The sequence below is a fragment of the Furipterus horrens genome, unplaced genomic scaffold (genome assembly GCF_987537825.1).
Source record: "Furipterus horrens unplaced genomic scaffold, mFurHor1.1.pri manual_scaffold_1, whole genome shotgun sequence".
NCBI classification, from domain to species: domain Eukaryota; kingdom Metazoa; phylum Chordata; class Mammalia; order Chiroptera; family Furipteridae; genus Furipterus; species Furipterus horrens.
Window position 1 is genome coordinate 140,661,010 of NW_028327171.1, and position 18,265 is coordinate 140,679,274.

Here is an 18,265-nt window from a genome sequence, read left to right on the forward strand (position 1 = left end):
TAATAACTCAAAAGTAGCTACAATTTTAAACTCCAATGAATCTTTTTTTTCTTTCTCCGTCTCTCTCTCCCTCTCACCCTCTCTGCACAGGATAGTGGCCAAAGCCTCCAAGAACCTCATGTCGACCCAAAGCTTAGGGATTGTATTTGGACCCACCCTTCTGCGAGCTGAAAATGAAACAGGGAACATGGCGATACACATGGTATACCAAAACCAGATAGCTGAGCTCATGCTGAGTGAGTACAATAAGATCTTCGGCTCAGCAGAAGACTGACAGACAAGACAAGTTACTGAATATGTTCACATCTGTCTCAATGCCTAATATTTTTACATTTCTGTAAACATATTTCTGAAATATTTTTTCCTTTCAAGCGACAGATGCCTCATTTTGTGAAAACTTAATGATGATTTTGTGTTTAAGTTCCAAACATTTGAATAAAATAGTTGACAATATTTGCCTATATGTATTCCACATTAACCCCTTCAGTGCTCTTCCTTCTAGCACTAGGCATGCATTAGGTGTGCTCCACACTATTCAATAATGTACAGAGTATAGTACGTATCCAAAAAAATTATTTTGATGCAGCTCCCGAGCATTGGGTGTGTGGTTGTGTGTGCATAGACATGTGAGTGAGTGTCAGTGTCGTTGAGAGTGTGTGTGCACACAGGTGAGCCTTCTCATTACCCTGGCTGCCTCACACATGCTCTCACACTCCTACGTATATGTGAGAAGCAGCAAAAGAGGAAGGAAGGCAGAAATTAATAAATTTTAAATAGAGCAAAGGAGGTCAGGTTCTTAATGAACATTGACACATTTTATGTTTCAAGAACACTTTTGTATGTGTAAATATAATCTAGCTATCATTTGTGCTGTATGGCAGAATGTACAAATTATTGTTGAATGACAATTTTTTTCTGAAGAAAAATGACAGTTCAAAACATTTGCCATTGGATATATTTTTTATATATATTATTTGCAGTCCCATAAACATACTGTCTTATAAATTAGAAGCAAAATTAGTGCCCTGCAATTTTGATCTTTATATTATACAAGAATTGCATGACTGCTCAATTTTAATGTTAACATCCATTTTGAAGCTTTGTCAAACTGTATATCCTCCTTTTCCCTTGGCTGTGTCATTTTATGCAGAATTTTTATTATGCTTCTGAGGATGCTTTATTGGTGAATTACATTAAATCAATCTAGAAGAACACTTTTTTAAAAGGCATTTTTTTCATATGCCCTAAGGATTACTTGACTAGACTTGGATTGCTTTATCCATTTGATGGTTAGTTTCAGCTGTCATCAATAAACAAAAGGGTAACTGTCTAGGATATATCAAACATTGTTTTATTTTGAAAAGTATGTTCTAGCTGAACACATCTTATACCCAGTTCTGTGAAAATATTCTGATAAAAATGTAGACTTATGTTTGACAGCTTTTTAATCAAATTCAAATGGAATAAATAAAACTAATCCAGTGTGATAAAGAATAAGTCTAGTTATCGATTTGTTCATAAAATGAAAAATAAAGCGTGTAAATAAAACATGCGAAGACAAATCCAAGAGCAAACACTTAGAGCAATAATGAGCTTGGAGGCATGAGCAGTCTGCATAGATGGGTCTACGGTAGAGAGAGTCTGCTCGAGAGAGAGCCAGATGTGCACGCAGCTCCAGCTCCCACAGAGCTGCCTGAGGAAGGAGGGACTTCCCTTGCCCTCTTGAATATCTTTATTTTGGCAATGGCACCAGTACATAGGCTCACGGCCAAGAACAGAGAAACAACCACAGTAAATGCTGAAGCGTGGTTTTATCAAGCAGGACGTATACATATACCACAAAGCCAAGAGAAGCACATGAGGCAGAACCCCATGATTTAAAGTCACTGGTAACAATGAGCTAACAAACTTGCCAGCTTTAGGCTCTTCCTGTAAAGTTGTACTTACACCTTTCAGGAAAGCATGGAGCCATCAAACATGAGTTTCTGGGATGCTATCTCAAGTCCTCATTTCCATGACATTCCATCTTCTCAATTATGTCTTCCCCAAGACTTTAATCACTTCTCTCCTTGAAGGGAGAGGAGTAGGGTTAGGTTCCCAGCATTAAAATCTTAGGCCTTCACATTTCCATCTTTAAAGTAATTCTAGGAGCATCAGCCCGAGGAAAGCAGCACTACCAGCCAAAAAGAAGTGGGACTACCTGCTTTGAAAAGGGACTCACCACCCCTCATCTCTGCAGCTTTCCAGATTTATAATCTTCAAAAGCACCAGCTTCTTCATTTTCAATTGGATGGGATTTAGCTGGATTCAAACCCCAGCTGTGCCCTGTCCCTGCTGCTAAGGGCATTTAATCAGAGACTGTGTTTCCTCTCTGGGAAAAGACCATTCCAAGGTGCTGAGCCAAAGTGCCCAGCACAAGATCTGACTTATACACACTGTAAAGGCCTAAAAACGGTTAGACCAAAAGGTCATTAGATTCCATAGCATCTCAAAGTCAGCAACGATGGTTATATCAACTAAGTATTCCAAGTTTAAAAACCAAGACTGTAGGTATCATAGGTTAACTCACTAAGGTATTAGACTTTATAAAACTGATCAATATTCTCTATCCAGAACACATGGAAAGGCGATGAATATTGCTTTATCATCTCATTTGAGCCAGGTGCAAGTCTAGACTCTACTGATCAAATATAAAATAAGGCAAATATCCCTACCCTCTATAATTTCACAGTCCAGTAAGGGAGACAATCAATTAAGGATTAGCTACACTTCAATACATTCAGGACCCACATCGTCTTGGAAACCATGTAGCCCTAGGCTTCAGCACTTATACATAGAGATGCTCAAAAGTATTTTTTATCCAGCTTTATTGATGAAAAAGTATTTTGGTATGAATGAATGAAGGAGCAGAAGCTAGTTCAGAGATGCTAGTAAAGATCAGTGGTTAACAAAGAACCAAATAACAAATTGTGCCTGGGGGTAGCAAGTGAAGAAGCTTCAATGGGAAGGTAAGTAAGGCTTTCAGTCTAATCCTGACCAATGAATAAGATTACACAGACAAAGAAAAATGTAGAAGACATTCTAAGAAGCAGGAATGAGAAGAACAGAATTGTGAAAGACCCCGTTTCTCCAAGGGAAAGTGAGAACAGAGGATGTAGGACAGACCTGGCCATTTTGGAAGATGGAACTAAAGAGAAATGTTGGGATCAGATATAAGTCATGATAAAATATTTACACTTAATCCTGTAGGTAAAAGAGGTCCAATGGAGGTTATAAAATAAGAAGCCACAGTGAAAGTTTATTAGAAAGAGAATCTCTAAATTCACCAGAGGGCAGAAGAAACAAATTACTTTGAGGACCCTGACATTTTCTTATGTATGCATTTTATGGTCACATGTATGTATGTGTTTGTGTATGTGTGTATGCTTTTTAGCATTTTCTAGAAATGTAATGATAGTCTTGTATACTTAGAAGCATTTCTATACTATGAGGAGAAAATATTTTAAGAAATTATAGCCTTAAGATAATGGAAGCACAAGTACAAATAGTCTCCCTGGAAAATAAAGCTAGTTCAGCACATCCCATTTCAGCATGTGCTTGTATGAACTCACCCTGGACCTGGGAGGTTGCCCCTCCCTTACTCACACAAAAAGCTTCTTGGAGATGGTACATATTTTGTCCTATATGTTGAGAGTCTGACTACAGTACTTAGCATGTGCCATATGGCAGGATCACCATGCCACAGCTAGTAATTGAAAGCCATGTGATGGTTCTCCCTATCCAATTAGAAAACAAAGGATCCAATTAAGAAAAATTAGAAAAGCTGTTAAAAGAGAACAATCACTTGCCAATGTTGCTGTCCTTACAGTTTAACACAGCCAGAAATTGACCTGTACTTTTCCTTTTCACATTTATTTTTGTGAATTATAAGTTAATCACCCTGTCAATTCCTAATTAAAAGGTCCTGCAAAGATTTTCATTCAAAAAGACCGTCACTAGGGTTTTGGGTCAAATTGCTCTGTTTTCAAAAATAAGAAATGACACCAAAATAGTATCAACTCTTCTGGGAAAATTAAATCTTAATACAAAACAGCAAAGACTTTCTTCCAACATAATAATCACATATTACTTCCTCAATTTAAATGTTTCATCTTATCTTTAGAAAATAGTGGATTATTTTTTCCCTTTTTTTAAACCAAGGTTTGCCAACTCAACTGCTTACTGGTGCCAGGCAGGTGATATAAGTGAGTGAAGAGGAGCAACCGTAAGACACAGTGAAGTGGTAGCTGCTGCGGGAAACTTAAGCTAAGCCCTGGCCAAAAGGGTCAGCTTCTACTTGGCTCAAGCTGACATTGCTTATGTGGGAATGTGGGCACAATTTGCCATCGCTTCATCTTTCATGGAAAGCCAGAAATTCAGAAACTTATGTGAAATCTGATATTTAAGGGCACCTAATAAAACACATCTGAGCAGACTCAGCCCAAGCACCTTCATTTTTGTGAACTCACTGTTAAGCCTTCGATGTTGCAAAGCCTGCTCCTTAGAAAATGGTAGCAACTGAAGCAAATGGTGGGATTGTGTGAATGAGTCAAAAGCAATGTGTACAAGGAGAAAACAGGCAGACTAAGCACATAGGACTTGCTATTTACATCCTGGGCAAATTATCTACTCTATCTGGGTCTCAGTTTTCCCATATATAAAATAGAATAAGGAATATTTGCCTTACCTTGCCTCTCAAGAACTATCAATTGAAATCATGTGAAGAAAATTAAAACAGGTAATATATCATGAAACTATACATTGCTCCTACTGGATATATGTAGATGATAGCCCTCCAGCTTACTGACTAACAATTAACTTTATGATCTTCTAAAAAGCCTTGAATGCCATACCAAGAAGTTTTATATTAAGTTTATAGTCAATCTTGAAACCCTAAAGGTTGTTTAACAGGGGAGTGACTTTATCAGAGCTATAAGGACTCCCCTGGCAATTTTATGGAGTAGTGTTTGAAGCAGGGAAAAATTATAGGCACCATTGCCAGACAGATTATTATCATAGTACTATTGATGCAGATCTGAATTCAGACAGTGACAACAGATATAGAAATCAATTTTATGGAACATCGTTCTACTGAAACTCTGAGCTTCATCCAGCACTTGCTATTAAAGACTGCTGAGAGCAAAGCACTATTTGTTGTCATACAGAACTCCTATCACAGGCCCATTTCCAGCTGAATTGGTGTAGGGGTTGATTCTGGTACTCTGACAGTGACTTGGCACTTGTCAGCATCCATCTTAAAATATTTTGACCAAGTCATGCCCAAGTCAGATGAGTATGCATGTTATACCTCCTGCTTCTAGATGATCATAAAGTCACTTTCATCTTACCGGCTCTGATTTCTCCCTCTTCCTCTGTGGGCAACATTGCTCCCCTGGCCACCCAGAAGACCACCAAAATAAATTAGTCCTGAAAGACTAATTTTGATTAGCTAACATTTATTGAGTGCTTGTCATGTGTCAAGAACTGCATTTTACATGTATTGTTTTATTTCATCTTCAAAACACTAAGGAGGGAGGTAATATTATTATCTTTAATTTACAGTTGAGGAAATTGAGGCGATATGATAGAATTACCCAAGTTCATGCAGTTAGTAATTGTCAAGTTAGTATTTGAAGCTAACTAATATGATTCCAAAGGTCCCTCCCTTAACCACTATACCACCTGCTCACTGGATTAGGAAAAGGAACTGAAGAAAATATAAGCCCATGAACACCCTAAATATTTATACTCCATATGTGGATACCTGGTTACTCCCCCATTAAAACACCTCATGAGAATTTTACATTCATACTGATTTTTATGAAAGAAGAAGAGGGATATTAAGTATTTCCCCAAAGAAATACAGAGCACCTTTGTTGTTAGGGGTAAATGGCTAAGTCTCAGTCATGTTATTGCTATTATAATTTTAATACTCATGTACCATTTCACTTTCCTACATGTTTCACATACATTGTTCCGACCATTTTACAGTATTAAAGAGAGGACAGAATGGAAGCCTCTTTGCCTACATCTTTAAAAGTACCTGTTTAGGTAGCTTCTACTCTGCTACGTCGTATTATCCTGTATTGGGTCAGATTTGTCAATGCCCTGTCATCATCTATGATATCATACTACCTGATAGTGTATTGAAAGTAGATCTTGCCCTTTGGAGGTTCTGTATGAGATGAAAAAATGGGTCCCCAACAGTCTTTCTCTTTAAAACAATTGAAAAAAAGGCAGGCATTGGGACATGCTATGTCTCATGCTGCCAGAGAGTGATCCCGAATCATCCAAATGATGAGAGTACATAGAGTGAACATCTTGTACAAAAAGACGACAATTTTCTGTAGCAGTATTGTCAAAATGAAAATGTCTAGCTGTCTTGGTGAGAGAACTGACAGGATACACACACACATGCACATGCACACAGCCCTTACAGACTTAACCAGCTGATTTTTTGCTAGCTTACACTTGAACTGAAAAATGCAGGGTCCACGAAATTCTTAAGCAATCAGCTGGACGCTATACAACGCTCTTCATTCGATTGGAAGAGCGCTATGAAAGCAGTGAGCGAGAGTGGCACCCGGTGGCCATGGCTGGTGCTCAGCGTACACCTGTTAGATGACTGAAACAAGACAAACACCCAGAACGTATGCAACATTAGCAACATTAAGTATGAATACAATTCACCACTGGGGGTCCTATCAACTAGTCATAGCATGTTAAACCTAACCTCAAATCACTGGTATTTCTACGAACTCCTAGTCCCATCTACAAATGTATCATCGAACAGATACCCCTTCAACTACTTCTTTTGAAGTCCAAGTCTCCAAGAAATGCTTCTTTACGAAGTTCAGCAGAAGAAAGATGGTGAGATTTGCTAACTAACTCCTGCAAGTCTAATGGAGAATTCTGACATTCTGCTTTGGATCAGGAAGAGCCTAGGTATTTGTGACACCCAGCGGCAGCTTTCACTCACCTTCCCTGCCCTGGCAAATGTATGATTTAGGTATTAGATAAATGCTGTAGAGCCTAGGCTTTCTGACCATTGAATGAAAATCTCAACAGCCAATAAGTCTGGCAAACACAGAGCGTTGATCTGAAATAGCCTCACTTTCCTCTGGCACCATTTAAGCTGACAAATTTACTTGAGACACACACACACTCACATTTTAAGAGCAGGACTCGTGCTAAGCATTCTCACATCACTAGCAAAATGTGTTCTAAGTCCATATTGTGCAGCATACTTGAAGACGTGTGGATTTTTCCACATCATTTGGTGACATTTTACACAGTTTAATTTCTGCTCTTTATTGCTAGACCCTACCTTTTTTTCCCTTCCGAACATCCACCAATGGGATTTCCTTTAGCATTTTAACCCTGGGCTCAGATTCTTTTCTCTAGTCCAGCATCTATTATCAATGCTGCTACACAACTTGGCCGTGATGTGACCATCTGTCAAATTCTAGCCTCTCTCACTGAAAAGAAGAAGACAAAGGTGTTCAGCTGCTGAAGAGAGAAACAGAGAGTCAGTGGAGAAGGAGCCAGCCTATGGGGGTATAAAGGGAAGGAAGCCGTAGACCTTCAGGGAGAGAAGAATGTGGAAAGGTTCCAGGGAAACACAGTCTGGCTCAGGAAGTCCCGTTCCTGCACTACCCCCACAAGTCCAGGTGAAAGGCAGCTTTCAAGTTGAAGGGGGTGAAGAATACAATTGAAACCAAAATTGGTTTGAGCTCACTATTTTTCTAGCTATCAGTTCTAAGGTCACAGTCACTAAAACTGGAAACTTAAAAATGACTTCAAAAAGGCAAACGCTAACTAGATTTCACACTGGATTTCATTTTACTTGGCATTACAGAAAGAATGCAGGTATTAAATAGACTGTTTCCTGTATACAATAAGGTTAATTAGTAGTGAGGGATGGAAAATCAGTGTAGACATAAGTCTTTTCGACAGGTATCAAAAATAATCCCCTGATCCCTACAGACCCCAGCTGCATTGAAAGAAGAGCAATATAAAAGCTTCTTTAAGCACAAAATTTTCAAACATTCTCCAGGTGTCCGCAGCACCAGTTAAATGGGCCCTGAGCCCCAGTGCACAGGCTGGCTCCTTGCTCCCTTCTCCTGCTCTAACTTAAAGACACGGCTACTCACGCTGAATTTTGAGGTGCAGCATAAAGGCTCTCCATACAAAGCAGCTGGGATTGCCAAGGGAGATGGACAGGAGAACAAAAAGAAGAATATATTGTGGCCTGAATGGGACTTCCCTAAGCTCCTTATCAATAAGGTTAATAAGGGTCTATGCAATTTACTGATCACCAAGATGGAACAACCCTCTTCACACTGCAAATCTCCACATTGGTGCTGGCTTTTAATGCTTTTCACAGCCAATCACATAAAAGCCCCTTTGCCCCACACCCCAGAGAATAAACTCTGGTTCACTATCCTGGCCTCTATAAAATCTCCGGTTTATTATTACACTTCTACCTGCCCTAGTTAAGCAGATTAACAGTTATTTCCTAGAATTTGATCTATGAGGTTCTTTGTAATTGAAGCTGGAGTACTCAGATATGTCTAAAAGAATGTATTTCTGACAAATGCACTTCTTTTTCCTCTGGTTTAATTTTGTTATCCTCAATCATATGCATGATATTAAAAAAAAATCCAAACTTCTATCTCTTCTATAAAATACATGTCATATCAAAAAGGTGACAAGAGGGGGGAAAAGTAATTAGTGAGTTCACAGAGTTCAGTAGAAAAGTTAAAATGGAGTAACACATTACTTTTTATGTTAAGATTTCACAAGACAAATCTTGCCTGTGTTTTAATTGCATGTGACCCTGGCAGTCCTACTCTGAAATGAAGTGCCGTAAAATTAAAGATGACAGACGCTCAAAACAAGTCTTGTGATCTTGATTAGACTACAAAGACCACACTCTCTCTCTGCTGCAACTCAGATATCATGGACTGTTTTATTTGGGGAATTGCTTCATTAATGCCTCCTTTGACTAGACATGTTTATTAATAAAAAAAAATACTGAATATAGGAATATCTTGCATAACTAAATAATTGCAAAAAAGCAAGTTATAAATGAGTATTTATAATAACCCTAAAGCCAATTTTTTTATACTTACATGTATATAATTATGTGAATGTGGGTGTATGTGGATGACTGTGTATGAGTATGTTAATATCCATCCTTGATACATATATTACCCATTCTAACCTAGGAATCTCCATTATAGCCTGAGAAGCAGCATAATTCATCTCTCATATTTCTTTACAGCTATGTAAAGTTTCCCAAGCCAACAGAATGTGCACAACTGTACATTGTCCCATAAAAACTATTTCTGAGAAACACTCATTGAAACTTTAAACTCTCCAAGCAGAATCTGAGAAAAGAATTGGATTTGATTCACACCTAATTTTTCAAAATTGTCACCAAATCATTCCATCTTAGTTATATCAGACATAGAAAATGTGCTTTTAAGTCTCACTTCTTCCTAGTTAACCAAAAGCAGGGACTTGGCTGAGGGGCAAGTCCTCATTTTATGATACTCCAAGTGTCTCCTCTGCACATCCCCATGAGCCAACTAGAGGATCTGCTTTAGTCTCTTAAGCTCTCTAGGTCAGGTCTTTATCTTTAACATGAATAAATTAAATTATTATTCATGTCTAGGATCCTGTGCACTCTAAATTTCTATGATTCTATTATTTTTTCCATTTCAAGAACACTATTTTCAATTCATATATTTGATTTTAGGAAACAAAAAGATTTGTACTGGTTATATGGATGCTAGTATCAACAAGGATATGGATTCAACCTAGAATCAAAGCTGGGGAATCTTGTTTTTAGAGTTCACTATTTTATTGTAGCTGTGATTCTAGGAGAATCTGTATACACATCTGTCTCAATTTCTTTAAGCATAAAATACATATAGCAATGTCTCCTCTACTTAACAAACAGGGCTTCTGTGAGAATAAACTATGACAACAAATAGGTATAAGAGATAAGGCTTCCTAATTAGTAGTATTTTCAGTACAATTATTCTATTAATGGTCTTCAGTATACACAAAATGGTTTTTCATTTACAAGCCAAATGGTGCTTTAACTTATAACACTGTGTCTTAAAACAGCCTACCTACTTGCCTTTAAAATGAAATCTTTGTCCTAGTAGAGTTTCTTGACACTGTGTCAAAAATCTTCAGATGTGAGATATTGTGTCTTTCATATGAGAGATTTTATTTACCACAAGAACCCAGGATTATGAATATCAGAGTGTTTATTAGAATCTGAGCATGATATTGAGAAATTGTGTTATGCTAAAAGAAGTGGAACTGTATCTACTTCTCTTACCTTAATCTCTCTGTGCCTCTATGTTTATATCTCTCTCTGGGCCTCTTTGTCTTTGTCTTTTTCTATCTCTGTGCCCCTCCTCTATCTGTCTCTCTGTCTCTTTAGTCTCTCCGTCTCTCTTCATTCTTGCTTCCCATGCTCACACCCAAAGCAAGAATCTTACCTGGGATTCATGACTCCCTGGACCCCTGGGCTTTGGCAGATACGTGAACTCTTGGAACTTTCATGCTAGATCATTTGTGCACTTTCCTGAAATTAAAGTCTAGGGTTTTCATCATACTGTCAAGAAGTCTATGATTAGAAATTACTGTTCTAGATTTATTTCCCAGCTTATCAATTCTACTAACTTACATCTGATGTCCAACTAAATCCCAAGGTCTACCAGGCTTTGAGCAGTCCCACAGGCTTCTGTCTGACTGCCTGGCAGGACAGGCTGATCCAAGGAGTTAAATATAGATCCAACAAAATCAATTACTGCATATCAAAGAATGATGATTCAATCCTTAGAGGAACTCTCAGTTAAAATTGACAAAAATAGTAAATAGGGGCATCCATGAAATTAAGATAGTTTGCCTCTTATTTCAAAGAGGATATTTAGTATTTTGAAAACAAATTCAATAGTAACACAAACAGTCCATTCTCACAATGCCCACATTTAAACTGTGCCAGACCACATGTCCTGTGCCTGCATGGTACTTCTACACCATTAACTGCCACAAATCAAAGGCAATGTCATTGCTTTTAATAGGATTACATAGAACCCAGTAACAGGCAGGAAGACTAGCTTTTGACTAACTGGCCAGTAATTTGGATGTTTAACTAAATGATTGGCTGCCAAATTGACAGGTCATCCACACTGAACTAGCCACTATTCTATGAATTTTCATGACCAGGATCACAATGGTTCATTTGCATGTGTGAAATTCTGCTGTGAAGCTGGCTTTTGAACTGGCTAGCTCAGCCAAAGATATGCTTCACCAGGCCATGCATTAATGCTCTAGAAATACCATCACATGAGGGTAGCATAGACCTTCCCAAAACCTGCTATTTAAACACAATCTGTAAGAGAAAGGCCAGCCAACAAAAATGATAATGGCTGCAATCTAAAGAATACAGAAGGAAGTTGTAGTATTAGAAAACTAAGAGTAGCACTAAAAAATGATCATTTGGATGAGGAGAGAAAAGTTTAAAGTCTAATTCTTAAGAAAATTTGTGGATTTGCCTGGGAACATTGCTAAGAGTATCTTCTTGAATACCCATTGAATACTGAGACATTGGCATCATTATTAACAAACAGCTGTTAACCAATAATTGTGTGCAATACATTGGGACAGACATGAGGACCACAATCACAAGCCATATAAGACAAAGTTTTTCACTTAAGGATTAATGATTTAGTCCCCTGGCTGGTTTGGCTCAGTGGATTGAGCATCGGCCTGCGAGCTAAGTGTCGCTGGTTCGATCTTCCAGTCAGGGTACATCAGAGAAGGAAAACTCTGACTCCAAAAAACCTCCGCTGCCTTGCGGCATACCTCTTCAGGGGAAAGGCTAAGGGAGTAAACCCCGACAGGAAATCCGGAGCCGGAGTCCCTAAGGCGGTTTGACGTTGTAGTCAACACCGGCAACTCCTGCGGCGCACCTGAAGCCAAGCTGTATTGACTCCGTCTTTCCCTTGGACCCTTCAGCTGCGAAGAGAGGGGGGGTCTGCTGCATGGGCAACAGCAGACCCTCCATATCACCCTGCCCAGGCTCTGTAGCTTCAGCGTCATCGCAAGATGTCGATTCAACACGGGAGGAGACAGATACCGTGTCACTCCCGAGTCGGACTGCACAGCCATTCTCGGCGGTGCAGATAGACTCTTAAGAAGCTACACCATCGTCTCTTGAGACGGATGGCTGCCGACGACATAGGTGAAAAGACAAAAAGAAAAAAAATTAAAAAATCATAAGAACCCGCATTTATTAACGACATCATATGCCAATTATCTTGCAACAAGACTGATATAGCAGTGATGTAATGAATATTTCACAGATGAGAAAAGGTAAACTTAGAAAGGTTATATCATTGCCCAAGTTAATAGAGCTAAGAAGTATTTTTGAACTAGTTACATCTTTCTTTAGACAAACATTCTTAGTTCCTTAACATTAAAAAGATAAGAAGTCCAAAATAAACTTCCTGCAACATATAACTAGAAAAATATAAATATCTGGTAATATAAAATTGACTTTAGCTAACAAAAGAATATTTATATGTTATGGAGATATATAAAACCTATTGTGTATGAATACTATTGACAAAAGAAATTTTGCTAAAAGAAAAAACAGATTATGAAATCATAGGCACAATATGATGCCACTGTTGTTATGAATACTGTAATATGTGTGTATACACACAACAGAATATTAGTGGTGGTTATACTTGGGTTGTAAGATTATCAGTAATTAACTTTCTCCCATTGTGTCTGACATATCTGCAAGTTTTTGCTTTGAGTATTTGTTACTTTTATACTTAGAAAAGCCCAAATACAATTCTAAATATATATATATATATATATATATATATAGTAATCCAAGATTATATGTGGTAATTGATATAGACAGTAAGATCTGAGGAATTTCAAATCACATTATATTAAACAAGGACCTGAAGAAATCAGGCGAAGATACAAGATGGCAATGGCTCTTGAAGGAAAAGCAGGTCCAAGGAAGACATCAAGGCAAGGATGTAACATGAGCAAAGGCCCAGGGGCAGAAAGTGGAAAGATGCATTTGGGAAATGATGTGACATGTTTGTTACAATGGAGAGTCCCAAGAGAGAAAGAATCAGAGAGATAAGTGACTTTATAATTTCATGCATTATATTTTAAAAGGTGGAACTAAATAAAATGATGCCTTTATATGACACCATTTCTAGGACACAAAAGCTGAGAGCACCAGATGTGTCCTTTGGCTTAGACACTGGTCCTCATGTCTGCTTCACAGTGGAATTTCATACATGAGAAGGTAGCTAAGGGCCAGATTTTGGAAGCCCTAAAATGCCAAATAAGTAAGTTGGACTTTGTCTGGTGGGCAGTGCGGAACCTCTGAAGTTTTAAGGAGGGGTCATGAGAGCAAAAACATTTTAGTAAAAGTAATCTGATAGCACTGGGTAAGTGGATTGGAAGGGGAAAAAGTGCATCTCTTTTCATGCTTCTTCGTGTTGATTTTTTTTTTCTGTGACTATCCTGTCTTCCTCAACTAGGATTATAAACTCCTTGAGAATAAAAACTAAATCTTATACTTCTTTGTATCTCTGGCATTTCTGAGCAATAAAGGAAGCTTTAAGCAGTTGTTAAAGGTGTCCAGTTTATGTTCAGAGTCCCCTATGGGACCCCCAGTTCCTCAAAGGAGCAACCAGATCTCTGTAAGTCTCAGTGTGCTCACCTGCAGAGTGGGGACAGTAATATCTATTCCATAGTACTGTAGTGAGGATTGAGTGAGACTCTGAAGTTGTGTGTGCAGATCTCTTAACAATGGACAGATGCACTAATTGGTAACCATTATTCTAGAAATCATGATCATGCCAAAAACTTATCAAGACAAGCTTGTTGGTGAAGATGATGATGTTGATGTTTGACTCTGACTCTCTAAGTTATTGAGTGGGTAAATTGAGCCAAATATAACTTGGAAGCCAAATATTGTGGGCAAGGTTAGGTACTGGAAAGATTTGAAGGGTGAAGACTGAGCCCACTGAACCTAATACATACCGAACTCATTAGGATAGGTGTTTGTAAGCGAAAATTAGTCCTCAGTAAATTTAAAAAGGGAAAGTTGGCTGGCATGGACCTGCTGTAATAATAAGTGGCACCTATGAGAGGAATGGGCCATATCCCCATCCCTGAGATTGAACAATGATGACTGGCAGCCACTCACCCAAAGAAAACTTCCCATTGGACTTTTGCTAACCAATATCATCACAACGAATCCTTACTTCATAGTATTCCCTACATATAGTTGAACAGGTAGATATCTCCATGACTTAGATTAAAATGTCCTGAGAGTCTAGGTCTTAGATAGGAAATGCAAAAGATGACTCTAGAACAGCTCATTGTGCAAAAAGACACACGCTCAAAAAAAGTCTCCAAAGACTAATGACAATCATGTCAAAAGGACATAAGAGCCAATTCAATGAGACTCTAGGATAACTTAAGCACCAAATGTGTAATTATTGCAAGCAGTTAAAATATATCGAATATGGTTTTTAATTCCAAGTAGTAATACTAACAAGAGCAACAGAAATTCACCATTCACCAAAAAAAGTATACTTAGAGAACAAAGAAATACACTGAAAATTGATGTATAAAAGAAACAAACCGACTTCCGGCCAAGATGGAGGCTTAGACTAACACGCTCTGTCTCCCTCCACAACTAAAGTAGGAATACAACTACCTCAAAATCAAAGATAACCAGAAATTCCAGAAAATAAAACTACATGGAAGCCCAACATATAAAGTTATAAACCAGTGGTGCTTGTCTGGATAGGTAGGAGGGGCGAGATCAGAATTAGGATGGAAAGGTCGGGCTGTGCTGTCCGTGGTAGCAGCGGGGATAGCGGCGGGACTGCAAGAAACACCAGGGGAGCAATCCTGGCTCCAGTTGAGACCTGGCAGCTCGCAATTCCAACGCTGCGAAAGGCAGCCCCCCCCCCCCCCATTGCCTTGGACGGTGAGGCCCAGAGGGCATGGGGAAGGAGCCTCATGGTCTTTCAGCAGACAGTAATGACAGGAATCCATCTTGGACCCCCGGCCCCACACAAAGTGGCACAGAGCAGTCGCCAGTCGCTGGGTAGTGACTAGTGCATGGAGCGCCGCCCTCTACAGCCTGCCCGGGAAACAAAGGTAAACAGGAAACTGACAGGATGAAAGAGGCCATGATTGAAATCCCAGAGACGCAGCTCACCAGGCAGCAGATGAGGGACCTAATGGATGAGCAAATAAGAAATCTTTCTGAGGCTCAGTTCACAGCTATAGTCGTAAGCTGGCTTACAGAATTAACAAAAGATTTGGAACAAGACGGGGAGGGAATGAAAGCTAGTCATACTGAAACAAATGAAAACACATATGAGACAAGCGGTGAGGAAATGAAAACCAGAGATCAAATCAACAAATCGGAACATAGGGAAGGAACAAACAGTCAACCAGTGCAGAAAGAGGAAACAAAAAGGGAGGAACACGAGGAGAGGCTCAGAAACCTCTGGGACAGCTAAAGCAAATGAACATTTGAATTATAGGATTGCCAGAGGGCGAAGAAGAAGAACTAGAAATAGAAAAATTATGTGAAAAAATAATGAAGCAGAACTTCTCAAACTTGGGGAAGGAAATAGACTTACAGGTCCAGAAAGCACAGAGAGTTCCAGAAAAAAAAAGGACCCAGGGAGAACTACTCCAAGACACATTATAATCAAATTGTCAAAAACTAAAGAGAGAATCTTAAAAGCAGCAAGAGAAAAGAAGAGAATTATGTACAAAGGGGTCCCAATAAGACTATCAGCTGATTTCTCAAAAGAGACCCTGCAGGCAAGAAGGAACTGGCAAAAAATATTCAAAATAATGAAAATCAAAAACCTACAGACACAAATACTCTATCCAGCGAAACTGTCATTCAGAATAGAAGGGCAGAGAAAGTGTTTCCAGGACAAAATAAAACTGAAAGAGTTCATTAGATCCAAACCACTGTTATATGAGATGTTAAAGGGACTGGTTTAGAAAAAAGAGGATCAAAACTATGAACATTAAAATGAAAACTGTATCACAACAACCAACAACAGAAGCTGGGAAATCCAAACAAAGGCAAACTAAGTAGGCAATGAGAGTGGAAAAAGAATTATAGGTATGGGGAGGTCAGCAGGGAGGGGGAAGGGGGAAAGGGAGGGAGATGGTGCAGGAATTAAGAAGCATAGTAGGAGGGAATGGAGTAGACAAGAAGAGGTTGAGAAGAACTATATGCACGACCAATGGACATGGACTACAAGGGGTGGACAATTGGAGGGAGGGGGGTCACTGGGTGGAGGGGAACAGAGGGAAAAGAAATTGGGACAACTGTAACAGTATAATCAATAAAACATATTTAAAAAATTGAAAATAAATAAATAAATAAAAGAAACAAACCAAGTATTTATTCTGACTCTTATCTGAATAGTATTTCAAATAATCAAACAGTTGATGAGGAAAAACATTTTTATAAGAAAATTTTACACACACTCAAAAATAGATAGAATAGTATAATAAAGGTCAAAATATTCAGCACCTAGTTTTAACAACTGTTACCAACATTTTTCTAATATTGTTTCATCTATCTGGCAATTTTTTTGTACTTGAGTATTTTAAAGCAATTCCAGATATCATTTCATTTCAATTGTAATTTTTTAAAAACATACCTGAGAAGTTACACAGTTATAGCATCCAGAAAGCACACTAATGGTAAAATAAAACTATCTCAGATAGAAGTGGCTTTTTATTAATTATCTCACCTCAGCATCTAACCAACTCATAGCAAATAGAAATATAAAAGCTAAATTGCTTTTCCTGAGCAAGACTGAGGGAAGATACCATGACTGACCATGACCCTCCAAATGCACTTGGCACCTATAGAAGCAATAGAGATCCCCAGAAATTATTCTAATGGACTGAAGTTAAAGGCACTAGTGCATTTTTAACTTACTTGACAATCAAGAAGAGCTTTATTTGCCTTTCTAACTAAATATGGGGCCTGGGAGTACTCCTGCTATCCCCACTACAAAGTGACCCTCAAGTATATCTGTGAAGAAACAAAAAAGAGGTCACAAAGGAGATATTTAATCTCAGAAATTTTCCTTCATATGTTCTAATCTATCCCTTCCCTTTAGGTGAGTTATTTAAAACTTCTACAAGTAAATCCATTCTCCCAGGTGAGCACAAAGTGACTTCCCGAACTGCCCTCCATATCCATGAAATTGATTTTTTATTAGCTTTTAAATTCTTCAAAATCCTGAGTAAGGTTTCAAAAAAGCATGTGGTATTCCCATTGCTGCTGTTATAGCTGTAGTTCTGGCTAGCAGTTGTACATTTAAAAACTCTCCAGTCAACATTCCAATGAACTGAACAAAATGACATCTCAGCAGCAAATGAGAGAAAACACGCATCTACATATGTTGGTGTAAAATGTTATTTTTCCATTGATTCGAATTCATAATTTCCATGTTTCAATTGTTTTTAATTTTTTTTCTTATGTTTTCAATGTCATAACTCGTCGGCGGTGGCGGCAGCCGTCCGTCTCGAGAGACGATGGTGTAGCTTCTTAAGAGTCTATCTGAACCGCCAAGAATGGTTGTGCAGTCCGACTCGGGAGTGACACGGTATCTGTCTCCTCCCGTGTTGAATCGACATCTTGCGATGATGCTGGAGTGTCCTCTCCAGTGAAGCTGAAGCTACAGAGCCTGGGCAGGGTGATATGGAGGGTCTGCTGTTGCCCATGCAGCAGACCCCCCCTCTCTTCGCAGCTGAAGGGTCCAAGGGAAAGACGGAGTCAATACAGCTTGGCTTCAGGTGCGCCGCAGGAGTTGCCGGTGTTGACTACAACGTCAAACTGCCTTAGGGACTCCGGCTCCGGATTTTCTGTCGGGGTTTACTCCCCTAGCCTTTCCCCTGAAGAGGTATGCCGCAAGGCAGCGGAGGTTTTTTGGAGTCAGAGTTTTCCTTCTCTGATGTGCCCTGACTGGAAGATCGAACCAGCGACACTTAGCTCGCAGGCCGACGCTCAATCCACTGAGCCAAACCAGCCAGGGTTGGTCATAACTACCACTTTAAAAATCCCTTCTTTTTTCAATGTCATAGCTACCACTTTAAAAATCCC

At 38.9% G+C, this 18,265-nt stretch overlaps 1 protein-coding gene across 1 annotated transcript in view; it reads left to right on the forward strand.

Annotated features, from left to right (window-relative positions):
• Positions 1-453, forward strand: part of ARHGAP15 (Rho GTPase activating protein 15) — a 643,467-nt gene extending 643,014 nt beyond the window's left edge. The window contains exon 14 of the mRNA XM_090267320.1: positions 91-453. Within this exon, the coding sequence (XP_090123446.1) occupies positions 91-274 (184 nt within the window). The 3' untranslated portion in view covers positions 275-453. The remainder of the gene's footprint in view (positions 1-90) is intronic.
• Positions 454-18,265: the final 17,812 nt, after the last annotated feature.